Source organism: Salvelinus alpinus, chromosome 11, assembly GCF_045679555.1.
Source record: "Salvelinus alpinus chromosome 11, SLU_Salpinus.1, whole genome shotgun sequence".
NCBI lineage: Eukaryota > Metazoa > Chordata > Actinopteri > Salmoniformes > Salmonidae > Salvelinus > Salvelinus alpinus.
In genome coordinates, this window is record NC_092096.1 from 74487445 (window position 1) to 74501226 (window position 13782).

Genomic DNA, 13782 nt, shown 5'->3' on the forward strand with positions numbered 1-13782 from the left:
GTAGACCAGTCTGACTGAGAAGACACATGACCTGGAAGACAATAGTAGTAGACCAGTCTCAACATGACTGAGAAGACACATGACCTGGAAGACAATAGTAGTAGACCAGTCTCAACATGACTGAGAAGACACATGACCTGGAAGACAATAGTAGTAGACCAGTCTCAACATGACTGAGAAGACACATGACCTGGAAGACAATAGTAGTAGACCAGTCTGACTGAGAAGACACATGACATGGAAGACAATAGTAGTAGACCAGTGTCAACATGACTGAGAAGACACATGACATGGAAGACAATAGTAGTAGACCAGTGTCAACCTGACTGAGAAGACACATGACCTGGAAGACAATAGTAGTAGACCAGTCTCAACATGACTGAGAAGACACATGACCTGGAAGACAATAGTAGTAGACTAGTGTCAACATGACTGAGAAGACACATGACCTGGTAGTAGACCAGTCTCAACATGACTGAGAAGACACATGACCTGGAAGACAATAGTAGTAGACTAGTCTGACTGAGAAGACACATGACCTGGAAGACAATAGTAGTAGACCAGTCTGACTGAGAAGACACATGACATGGAAGACAATAGTAGTAGACCAGTCTGACTGAGAAGACACATGACCTGGAAGACAATAGTAGTAGACCAGTCTGACTGAGAATACACATGACCTGGAAGACAATAGTAGTAGACCAGTCTGACTGAGAAGACACATGACATGGAAGACAATAGTAGTAGACCAGTCTGACTGAGAAGACACATGACATGGAAGACAATAGTAGTAGACCAGTGTCAACCTGACTGAGAAGACACATGACATGGAAGACAATAGTAGTAGACCAGTCTCAACCTGACTGAGAAGACACATGACCTGGAAGACAATAGTAGTAGACCAGTGTCAACATGACTGAGAAGACACATGACCTGGAAGACAATAGTAGTAGACCAGTCTGACTGAGAAGACACATGACATGGTAGTAGACCAGTCTGACTGAGAAGACACATGACATGGAAGACAATAGTAGTAGACCAGTCTCAACATGACTGAGAAGACACATGACCTGGAAGACAATAGTAGACCAGTCTGACTGAGAAGACACATGACATGGAAGACAATAGTAGTAGACCAGTCTGACTGAGAAGACACATGACCTGGAAGACAATAGTAGTAGACCAGTCTGACTGAGAAGACACATGACATGGAAGACAATAGTAGTAGACCAGTGTCAACCTGACTGAGAAGACACATGACATGGAAGACAATAGTAGTAGACCAGTCTCAACCTGACTGAGAAGACACATGACCTGGAAGACAATAGTAGTAGACCAGTCTGACTGAGAAGACACATGACATGGAAGACAATAGTAGTAGACTAGTCTCAACATGACTGAGAAGACACATGACCTGGAAGACAATAGTAGTAGACCAGTCTCAACATGACTGAGAAGACACATGACCTGGAAGACAATAGTAGTAGACCAGTCTGACTGAGAAGACACATGACATGGAAGACAATAGTAGTAGACCAGTCTGACTGAGAAGACACATGACCTGGTAGACAATAGTAGTAGACCAGTCTCAACATGACTGAGAAGACACATGACCTGGAAGACAATAGTAGTAGACTAGTGTCAACATGACTGAGAAGACACATGACCTGGTAGTAGACCAGTCTCAACATGACTGAGAAGACACATGACCTGGAAGACAATAGTAGTAGACCAGTGTCAACATGACTGAGAAGACACATGACATGGAAGACAATAGTAGTAGACCAGTCTGACTGAGAAGACACATGACCTGGAAGACAATAGTAGTAGACCAGTCTGACTGAGAAGACACATGACATGGAAGACAATAGTAGTAGACCAGTCTGACTGAGAAGACACATGACCTGGAAGACAATAGTAGTAGACCAGTCTGACTGAGAATACACATGACCTGGAAGACAATAGTAGTAGACCAGTCTGACTGAGAAGACACATGACATGGAAGACAATAGTAGTAGACCAGTCTGACTGAGAAGACACATGACATGGAAGACAATAGTAGTAGACCAGTGTCAACCTGACTGAGAAGACACATGACATGGAAGACAATAGTAGTAGACCAGTCTCAACCTGACTGAGAAGACACATGACCTGGAAGACAATAGTAGTAGACCAGTGTCAACATGACTGAGAAGACACATGACATAGAAGACAATAGTAGTAGACCAGTGTCAACATGACTGAGAAGACACATGACATGGAAGACAATAGTAGTAGACCAGTGTCAACATGACTGAGAAGACACATGACCTGGAAGACAATAGTAGTAGACCAGTGTCAACATGACTGAGAAGACACATGACATGGAAGACAATAGTAGTAGACCAGTCTCAACCTGACTGAGAAGACACATGACATGGAAGACAATAGTAGTAGACCAGTGTCAACATGACTGAGAAGACACATGACCTGGAAGACAATAGTAGTAGACCAGTGTCAACATGACTGAGAAGACACATGACCTGGAAGACAATAGTAGTAGACCAGTCTCAACATGACTGAGAAGACACATGACCTGGAAGACAATAGTAGTAGACCAGTCTCAACATGACTGAGAAGACACATGACCTGGAAGACAATAGTAGTAGACCAGTCTCAACATGACTGAGAAGACACATGACCTGGAAGACAATAGTAGTAGACCAGTCTGACTGAGAAGACACATGACATGGAAGACAATAGTAGTAGACCAGTCTGACTGAGAAGACACATGACCTGGAAGACAATAGTAGTAGACCAGTCTCAACATGACTGAGAAGACACATGACCTGGAAGACAATAGTAGTAGACCAGTCTCAACATGACTGAGAAGACACATGACCTGGAAGACAATAGTAGTAGACCAGTCTCAACATGACTGAGAAGACACATGACCTGGAAGACAATAGTAGTAGACCAGTCTGACTGAGAAGACACATGACATGGAAGACAATAGTAGTAGACCAGTGTCAACATGACTGAGAAGACACATGACATGGAAGACAATAGTAGTAGACCAGTGTCAACCTGACTGAGAAGACACATGACCTGGAAGACAATAGTAGTAGACCAGTCTCAACATGACTGAGAAGACACATGACCTGGAAGACAATAGTAGTAGACTAGTGTCAACATGACTGAGAAGACACATGACCTGGTAGTAGACCAGTCTCAACATGACTGAGAAGACACATGACCTGGAAGACAATAGTAGTAGACTAGTCTGACTGAGAAGACACATGACCTGGAAGACAATAGTAGTAGACCAGTCTGACTGAGAAGACACATGACATGGAAGACAATAGTAGTAGACCAGTGTCAACCTGACTGAGAAGACACATGACATGGAAGACAATAGTAGTAGACCAGTCTCAACCTGACTGAGAAGACACATGACCTGTAGTAGTAGACCAGTGTCAACATGACTGAGAAGACACATGACATAGAAGACAATAGTAGTAGACCAGTGTCAACATGACTGAGAAGACACATGACATGGAAGACAATAGTAGTAGACCAGTGTCAACATGACTGAGAAGACACATGACCTGGAAGACAATAGTGACTGAGAAGACACATGACCTGGAAGACAATAGTAGTAGACCAGTCTGACTGAGAAGACACATGACATGGAAGACAATAGTAGTAGACCAGTCTGACTGAGAAGACACATGACCTGGAAGACAATAGTAGTAGACCAGTCTGACTGAGAAGACACATGACATGGAAGACAATAGTAGTAGACCAGTCTGACTGAGAAGACACATGACATGGAAGACAATAGTAGTAGACCAGTGTCAACATGACTGAGAAGACACATGACCTGGAAGACAATAGTAGTAGACCAGTCTCAACATGACTGAGAAGACACATGACCTGGAAGACAATAGTAGTAGACCAGTCTCAACATGACTGAGAAGACACATGACCTGGAAGACAATAGTAGTAGACCAGTCTGACTGAGAAGACACATGACATGGAAGACAATAGTAGTAGACCAGTGTCAACATGACTGAGAAGACACATGACATGGAAGACAATAGTAGTAGACCAGTGTCAACCTGACTGAGAAGACACATGACCTGGAAGACAATAGTAGTAGACCAGTCTCAACATGACTGAGAAGACACATGACCTGGAAGACAATAGTAGTAGACTAGTGTCAACATGACTGAGAAGACACATGACCTGGTAGTAGACCAGTCTCAACATGACTGAGAAGACACATGACCTGGAAGACAATAGTAGTAGACTAGTCTGACTGAGAAGACACATGACCTGGAAGACAATAGTAGTAGACCAGTCTGACTGAGAAGACACATGACATGGAAGACAATAGTAGTAGACCAGTCTGACTGAGAAGACACATGACCTGGAAGACAATAGTAGTAGACCAGTCTGACTGAGAATACACATGACCTGGAAGACAATAGTAGTAGACCAGTCTGACTGAGAAGACACATGACATGGAAGACAATAGTAGTAGACCAGTCTGACTGAGAAGACACATGACATGGAAGACAATAGTAGTAGACCAGTGTCAACCTGACTGAGAAGACACATGACATGGAAGACAATAGTAGTAGACCAGTCTCAACCTGACTGAGAAGACACATGACCTGGAAGACAATAGTAGTAGACCAGTGTCAACATGACTGAGAAGACACATGACCTGGAAGACAATAGTAGTAGACCAGTCTGACTGAGAAGACACATGACATGGTAGTAGACCAGTCTGACTGAGAAGACACATGACATGGAAGACAATAGTAGTAGACCAGTCTCAACATGACTGAGAAGACACATGACCTGGAAGACAATAGTAGTAGACCAGTCTGACTGAGAAGACACATGACATGGAAGACAATAGTAGTAGACCAGTCTGACTGAGAAGACACATGACCTGGAAGACAATAGTAGTAGACCAGTCTGACTGAGAAGACACATGACATGGAAGACAATAGTAGTAGACCAGTGTCAACCTGACTGAGAAGACACATGACATGGAAGACAATAGTAGTAGACCAGTCTCAACCTGACTGAGAAGACACATGACCTGGAAGACAATAGTAGTAGACCAGTCTGACTGAGAAGACACATGACATGGAAGACAATAGTAGTAGACTAGTCTCAACATGACTGAGAAGACACATGACCTGGAAGACAATAGTAGTAGACCAGTCTCAACATGACTGAGAAGACACATGACCTGGAAGACAATAGTAGTAGACCAGTCTGACTGAGAAGACACATGACATGGAAGACAATAGTAGTAGACCAGTCTGACTGAGAAGACACATGACCTGGTAGACAATAGTAGTAGACCAGTCTCAACATGACTGAGAAGACACATGACCTGGAAGACAATAGTAGTAGACCAGTCTCAACATGACTGAGAAGACACATGACCTGGAAGACAATAGTAGTAGACTAGTGTCAACATGACTGAGAAGACACATGACCTGGTAGTAGACCAGTCTCAACATGACTGAGAAGACACATGACCTGGAAGACAATAGTAGTAGACCAGTGTCAACATGACTGAGAAGACACATGACATGGAAGACAATAGTAGTAGACCAGTCTGACTGAGAAGACACATGACCTGGAAGACAATAGTAGTAGACCAGTCTGACTGAGAAGACACATGACATGGAAGACAATAGTAGTAGACCAGTCTGACTGAGAAGACACATGACCTGGAAGACAATAGTAGTAGACCAGTCTGACTGAGAATACACATGACCTGGAAGACAATAGTAGTAGACCAGTCTGACTGAGAAGACACATGACATGGAAGACAATAGTAGTAGACCAGTCTGACTGAGAAGACACATGACATGGAAGACAATAGTAGTAGACCAGTGTCAACCTGACTGAGAAGACACATGACATGGAAGACAATAGTAGTAGACCAGTCTCAACCTGACTGAGAAGACACATGACCTGGAAGACAATAGTAGTAGACCAGTGTCAACATGACTGAGAAGACACATGACATAGAAGACAATAGTAGTAGACCAGTGTCAACATGACTGAGAAGACACATGACATGGAAGACAATAGTAGTAGACCAGTGTCAACATGACTGAGAAGACACATGACCTGGAAGACAATAGTAGTAGACCAGTGTCAACATGACTGAGAAGACACATGACATGGAAGACAATAGTAGTAGACCAGTCTCAACCTGACTGAGAAGACACATGACATGGAAGACAATAGTAGTAGACCAGTGTCAACATGACTGAGAAGACACATGACCTGGAAGACAATAGTAGTAGACCAGTGTCAACATGACTGAGAAGACACATGACCTGGAAGACAATAGTAGTAGACCAGTCTCAACATGACTGAGAAGACACATGACCTGGAAGACAATAGTAGTAGACCAGTCTCAACATGACTGAGAAGACACATGACCTGGAAGACAATAGTAGTAGACCAGTCTCAACATGACTGAGAAGACACATGACCTGGAAGACAATAGTAGTAGACCAGTCTGACTGAGAAGACACATGACATGGAAGACAATAGTAGTAGACCAGTCTGACTGAGAAGACACATGACCTGGAAGACAATAGTAGTAGACCAGTCTCAACATGACTGAGAAGACACATGACCTGGAAGACAATAGTAGTAGACCAGTCTCAACATGACTGAGAAGACACATGACCTGGAAGACAATAGTAGTAGACCAGTCTCAACATGACTGAGAAGACACATGACCTGGAAGACAATAGTAGTAGACCAGTCTGACTGAGAAGACACATGACATGGAAGACAATAGTAGTAGACCAGTGTCAACATGACTGAGAAGACACATGACATGGAAGACAATAGTAGTAGACCAGTGTCAACCTGACTGAGAAGACACATGACCTGGAAGACAATAGTAGTAGACCAGTCTCAACATGACTGAGAAGACACATGACCTGGAAGACAATAGTAGTAGACTAGTGTCAACATGACTGAGAAGACACATGACCTGGTAGTAGACCAGTCTCAACATGACTGAGAAGACACATGACCTGGAAGACAATAGTAGTAGACTAGTCTGACTGAGAAGACACATGACCTGGAAGACAATAGTAGTAGACTAGTCTGACTGAGAAGACACATGACATGGAAGACAATAGTAGCAGACCAGTCTGACTGAGAAGACACATGACATGGAAGACAATAGTAGTAGACTAGTCTGACTGAGAAGACACATGACCTGGAAGACAATAGTAGTAGACCAGTCTGACTGAGAAGACACATGACATGGAAGACAATAGTAGTAGACCAGTCTGACTGAGAAGACACATGACATGGAAGACAATAGTAGTAGACCAGTGTCAACCTGACTGAGAAGACACATGACATGGAAGACAATAGTAGTAGACCAGTCTCAACCTGACTGAGAAGACACATGACCTGGAAGACAATAGTAGTAGACCAGTGTCAACATGACTGAGAAGACACATGACATAGAAGACAATAGTAGTAGACCAGTGTCAACATGACTGAGAAGACACATGACATGGAAGACAATAGTAGTAGACCAGTGTCAACATGACTGAGAAGACACATGACCTGGAAGACAATAGTAGCAGACCAGTCTGACTGAGAAGACACATGACCTGGAAGACAATAGTAGTAGACTAGTGTCAACATGACTGAGAAGACACATGACCTGGTAGTAGAACAGTCTCAACATGACTGAGAAGACACATGACATGGTATGAAAGACAAAACAAAACTAAATGGGAAATATTGTTGACGTTACATTTCCCTTTTCACTGGCTGTCCCTCAGGTTGTGGCAGGAGGACATATTTGGCTGCCAAAACTGCACATTCTGGCTTATCACCCAATAAATATTAGATTTTTTTTCTTAATCTTTTATAGTTTCAAATTCTTTGTACTGAATGATAATTTTGGGAAAGAAATATTCTCTTAGGTCTGAGTATTTGTCACAGTGTAATAGGAAATGCACCTCTGTCTCTACCTCTCCCCTGGAGCAGAGTGAGCACAGCCTGTCCTCTCTGGGCAGCCAGGTTTGTCTGTGACGACCGGTCTCTATAGCCAGACTGTCCTCTCTGGGCAGCCAGGTTTGTCTGTGACGACCGGTCTCTATAGCCAGACTGTCCTCTCTGGGCAGCCAGGTTTGTCTGTGACGACCGGTCTCTATAGCCAGACTGTCCTCTCTGGGCAGCCAGGTTTGTCTGTGACGACCTGTCTCTATAGCCAGACTGTCCTCTCTGGGCAGCCAGGTTGGTCTGTGTTGACCATTTTAACTGATTGGAACATTTTGAGCCAGGTTCTAATTGGAATTTTGATTTTAATGTTCCTTTTAATGTTATAGAATGCTCTTCTTGCTTTGTCTCTCAGCTCGTTCACCGCCCTGTGAAAGCTATCTGTGTTGCTGATATTTAGTCCTAGATACATGTAGTGTCTGGTGTGTTCTATTAGAACTGTGTCCAAATAGAATTTATAATAGTCATCCTGATGTCTGGACCTTTTTTGGAATATCATTATTTTAGTTTTCTTTAGGATGATCTAGATGCTGCTGTAACCCCTCCTTAGTGGGAGACAGCAGCACCAGGTCATCTGCGTCCTGCAGACACTTGATTTCAGTGTTGTGTAGGGTGAGACCAGGTGCTGCCAATTCTTCTAATGTTTTTGCCAATTCATTAATGTAGATGTTAAATAGTGTTGGACTTATTGGGCAGCCCTGTTTCACTCCATGTCCCTGAGAGAAATCAAATCAAATGTATTTATAAAGCCCTTCTTACATCAGCTGATATCTCAAAGTTCTGTACAGAAACCCAGCCTAAAACCCCAAACAGCAAGCAATGCAGGTGTAGAAGCACGGTGGCTAGGAAAAACTCCCTAGAAAGGCCATAACCTAGGAAGAAACCTAGAGGAACCAGGCTATGAGGGGTGGCCAGTCCTCTTCTGGCTGTGCCGGGTGGAGATTATAACAGAACATGGCCAAGTTGTTTAAATGTTCATAGATGACCAGCAGGGTCAAATAATAATAATCACAGTGGTTGTCGAGGGTGCAACAGGTCAGCACCTCAGGAGTAAATGTCAGTTGGCTTTTCATAGCCATTCATTAAGAGTATCTCTACCGCTACTGCGGTCTCTAGAGAGTTGAAAACAGCAGGTCTGGGACAGGTAGTACGTCCGGTGAACAGGTCAGGGTTCCATAGCCGCAGGCAGAACAGTTGAAACTGGAGCAGCAGCACGCCCAGGTGGACTGGGGACAACAAGGAGTCATCATGCCAGGTAGTCCTGAGGCATGGTCCTAGGGCTCAGGTTCTCCGAGAGAGAGAAAGAAAGAGCGAAAGAGAGAATTAGAGAGAGCATACTTAAATTCACACAGGACACCGGATAAGACAGGAGAAATACTCCAGATATAACAGACTGACCCTAGCCCCCCGACACATAAACTACTGCAGCATAAATACTGGAGGCTGAGACAGGAGTGGTCAGGAGACACTGTGGCCCCATCCGATGATACCCCCGGACAAGGTCAAACAGGAAGGATATAACCCCACCCACTTTGCCGAAGCACAGCCCCCACACCACTAGAGGGATATCTTCAACCACCAACTTACCATCCTGAGTCAAGGTCGAGTATAGCCCACAAAGATCTCCATCACAGCACAAACCAAGGGGGGGGGGGGGGCAACCCAGACAGGAAGATCACGTCAGTAACTCAACCCACTCAAGTGACGCACCCCTCCTAGGGACGGCATGGAAGAGCACCAGTAAGCCAGTGACTCAGCCCCTGTAATAGGGTTAAAAGAAGAAGAAGTCTGTTGGCTTGTTGTTAATTCATTAATGTAGATGTTAAATAGTGTTGGACTTATTGGGCAGCCCTGTTTCACTCCACGTCCCTGAGAGAAGAAGTCTGTTTGCTTGTTGCCAATTTTAACCGCACATTTGTTTTTAGTGTACATTGATTTAATAACATATGTTTTAGTTTGGAGTTAGTGTGGAGGGTATAAATGGGGTCTGTTGTGGTTGACTTGTTTGTCAGTTAGTGTGGAGGGTATAAATGGGGTCTGTTGTGTGGTGATTTGGTAGAAATCCAATCTGGCTTCTGCTCAGGATGTTGTGTTCATCAAGGAAATTATGTAGTCTGCTATTTATGATACTGTGGAGAATTTTCCCTAAATTCCTGTTAATGCAAATTTCTCTAATTTGGGTTAAATTTGTCTCCATTTTTATAGATTGGTGTGATCCATCCTTGGTTCCAAATATCAGGGAAAATACCTGCAGTGAGGATAATGTTGAAGAGTTTGAGTATAGCCAATTTGAATTTGTGGTCTGTATATTTGATCATTTCATTTAAAATACCATCAGCACCACAGGCCTTTTTGTGTTGGAGAGTGCATCATTTTTCAAATAGTTCTTCTTCTGTAATTGGAGTATCCACAGGATTCTGATAGGCTTTGACTGCTGATTCAAAGATTTGTAAATGTTCTTGTGTATCTTGTTGTTCTGGGCTCTTTGTTATATTGCTGTAGAGGTTTGCAAAGTGATTTCTCCACATATCCCCATTTTGGATAGCCAAATGATGAGGTTTGTTTATTTTATTCTAGTTCTCCCAGAAGTGGTTTGATTCTAATGATTCCTCAACTCCATCCATCTGATTTCTAATGTGCTGTTCCTTTGTTCTTAGGGTGTGTTTCTATTGCTTCAGTGTTTCCCCATATTTTTGTTGTCTGGTTCTCTGGGTTTTTGATTAGATATATTTCTCAATGACTTCTTCAGATTTCTCCAATCATTATCAAACCATTTTTCATTCTCTGTTATTTCTGGTTTGTTCTTATGTGTCTTTAGATTAGCCAAGGAGGTTCATTTGTCAAATATAAAGTTTATATTCCAAATGGACAAATTTACACCTTCATTGCTGCAAGAGAATGTTAAGGCTAAAAAGTTGTCCAGGAGAGATTGTTTTTTTTTTTGCTACTAATTGCTTTTTGGTAGATTTCTGTTCTCACTCCATCTATAAGCCTGTTTAGTACCATGTCATTTATTTGGCCGTGATGCTTCATTTGTTGGGTTCCACTCTTCTCAGATACACTGTGATTTTACTGTGGTCTGAGAGAGGTGTTAGTGGGCTGACTGTGAAGGCTCTGAGAGAGGTGTTAGTGGGCTGACTGTGAAGGCTCTGAGAGAGGTGTTAGTGGGCTGACTGTGAAGGCTCTGAGAGAAGTGTTAGTGGGCTGACTGTGAAGGCTCTGAGAGAGGTGTTAGTGGGCTGACTGTGAAGGCTCAGAGAGGTGTTAGTGGGCTGACTGTGAAGGCTCTGAGAGGTGTTAGTGGGCTGACTGTGAAGGCTCAGAGAGGTGTTAGTGGGCTGACTGAAGGCTCTGAGAGAGGTGTTAGTGGGCTGACTGAAGGCTCTGAGAGAAGTGTTAGTGGGCTGACTGTGAAGGCTCTGAGAGAAGTGTTAGTGGGCTGACTGTGAAGGCTCAGAGAGACTCTGGGTTTAGATCGGTGAGGAAGTAGTCTACAGTGCTGCTGCCAAGGGATGAGCTGTAGGTGTACCTACCAAAAGAGTCTCCTCTCAGCCTGCCATTGACTATGTACAGACCCAGTGTTCGACAGAGCTGCAGGAGCTGTGCTCCGTTTGAGTTTTTTACTTTGTCATAGTTGTTTCTGTGGGGTTTGTGGGAAGGGAAAGGTTGTTGCTTCCTGGTAGGTGTTTATCCCCATGACTGTTAATAGTGTCTGGTTCTTCTGCTGTTCTAGCATTCGGGTCTCCACAGACCAGTACGTTGCCTTGGGCCTGAAAGTGACTAATCTCCCCCTCTAGAATGGAGAAACTCTCTTCATTGAAGTAGGGTGACTCTGAGGGGGGAATGTATGTGGCACAGAGGAAGACGTTTTTATCTGTCAAGATAGCCTCCTTGTTGATTTTTAACCAGATAAAGAATTCTCCTGTTTTGATCAATTCGATTGAATGAGTTAGTTCAGATTCATACCATAATAGCCTTCCCCCTGAGTCTCTGCCCTGTCCTGAGTCTCTGCCCTGTCCTGAGTCTCTGCCCTGTCCTGAGTCTCTGCCCTGTCTGATTCCTTTTAATTAGGTGGATGGTAGGATTATCTCCCTATGCCCTAGTGGACAGCCAGTGGAAACATCACCTCTGCACCATGTTTCCTGTAGTACTACAATATCAACATCATCAATTTCTTTCAAGAAGTCTGGGTTTCTGCTCTTTAGCCCAAAAGCAGAGGACTTAAATTCTTGTAAATTCCAACATGAAAAGATTTCATAACTGTTTTTTCTCCGTCTCTCCCCTCTGTTGGTCTCTCTCTCCCCCTCTCTCTCCCCCTCTCTCTTTCTGTCGGGGTCTCTCTCTCTCTCTGTCGGTCTCTCTCTCTGTTGGGGTCTCTCTCTCCCCCTCTCTGTTGGGGTCTCTCTCTCCCCCTCTCTATGTCGGGGTCTCTCTCTCCCCCTCTCTCTCTCCCCATATCCACTCTCTCTCTAGTCTCTGTTGAGAGTGTCTCATTCCCAGCCCAGCTCCCCTGGGCCCCCCCTACAGGGTAGAGATGGTACGTTCCTACCCAGTCTGACTCCCATCCAGACTTCTTCGGCCTGGTCCATGTTCGGCTCCGGGGAGGCTGTCCATCTGCCGGGGGACGACAGGTATGGTCTGTGTGTGTGGGTCTGTGTGTGTGTGGGTCTGTCTGTGGTATGGTGTGTGTGTTAGACCCCCCTCTAGTACAGTGGGTGGATTTGACCCCCGTCATGTTTCTGTTGGGTGGAAGGTGTTGTTTTTGAGAGAGAGCTGATTCTCTATTGTGCTGTGTGTGTGTGTGGGGGGGGGGCAGGTTTAGTAGCAGCAGAGGGCCAAATACCCCACACTGTGATAGAGAGGCCACCCAGAGTAGTGTGTGCATATGGATGGACCCCAGGTTGGACTTGTGAAAGTATCACTCTCCTGTCAGTCATGCCGGCTCAATGACAGGCTCCACACCTTCCCAGTTTCTCTGCTCAGAATAGGGAAGTAAGGCAACTAGTGCCTGCACTTCACAGTACAGTGAGCACAATCACAGATATGGCCGAAATACTGCAACCATACCACACACACACCTCTCTCCATTCTGGTTGTTTTCTACCGTTCAATCCAACTTGGTATTTTATTAGCAGCAGCTACTCTTCCTGGGGTCCACATGAAGCATGACATAATACAGAACATTCATTTGACAAGAACAGCTCAAAGACAAAACTACAAACATTTTAAAATGAGAACAATAGAACTAGAAGGTTCTGTACTGACTAAATACTGAGAAAAAACCCATAGAGACCTAATATTCTAGGACTATGTTTATCGTGTACTAATTAATATTCTAGGACTACGTTTATCGTGTACTAATTAATATTCTAGGACTATGTTTATCGTGTACTAATTAATATTTTAGGACTATGTTTATCGTGTACTAATTAATATTCTAGGACTACGTTTATCGTGTACTAATTAATATTCTAGGACTATGTTTATCGTGTACTAATTAATATTCTAGGACTATGTTTATCGTGTACTAATAATATTGTAGGACTGTTTATCTTGTACTAATTAATATTGTAGGACTGTTTATCGTGTACTAATTCATATTGTAGGACTATGTTTATCGTGTACTAATTCATATTGTAGGACTGTTTATCTTGTACTAATTAATATTGTAGGACTGTTTATCGTGTACTAATTAATATTGTAGGACTGTTTATCGTGTACTAA

General features: G+C 43.6%; 1 protein-coding gene across 2 annotated transcripts in view; it reads left to right on the forward strand.

The window, feature by feature from the left end:
• The window catches only part of LOC139534795 (TSC22 domain family protein 4-like), a 53127-nt gene that overhangs the window by 11209 nt on the left and 28136 nt on the right, over window positions 1-13782 (forward strand). For both annotated transcript variants that reach the window (XM_071334253.1, XM_071334252.1), the window contains one exon: window positions 12532-12689. In XM_071334253.1, coding sequence (XP_071190354.1) covers window positions 12532-12689 — 158 coding nt within the window. The remainder of the gene's footprint in view (window positions 1-12531; window positions 12690-13782) is intronic.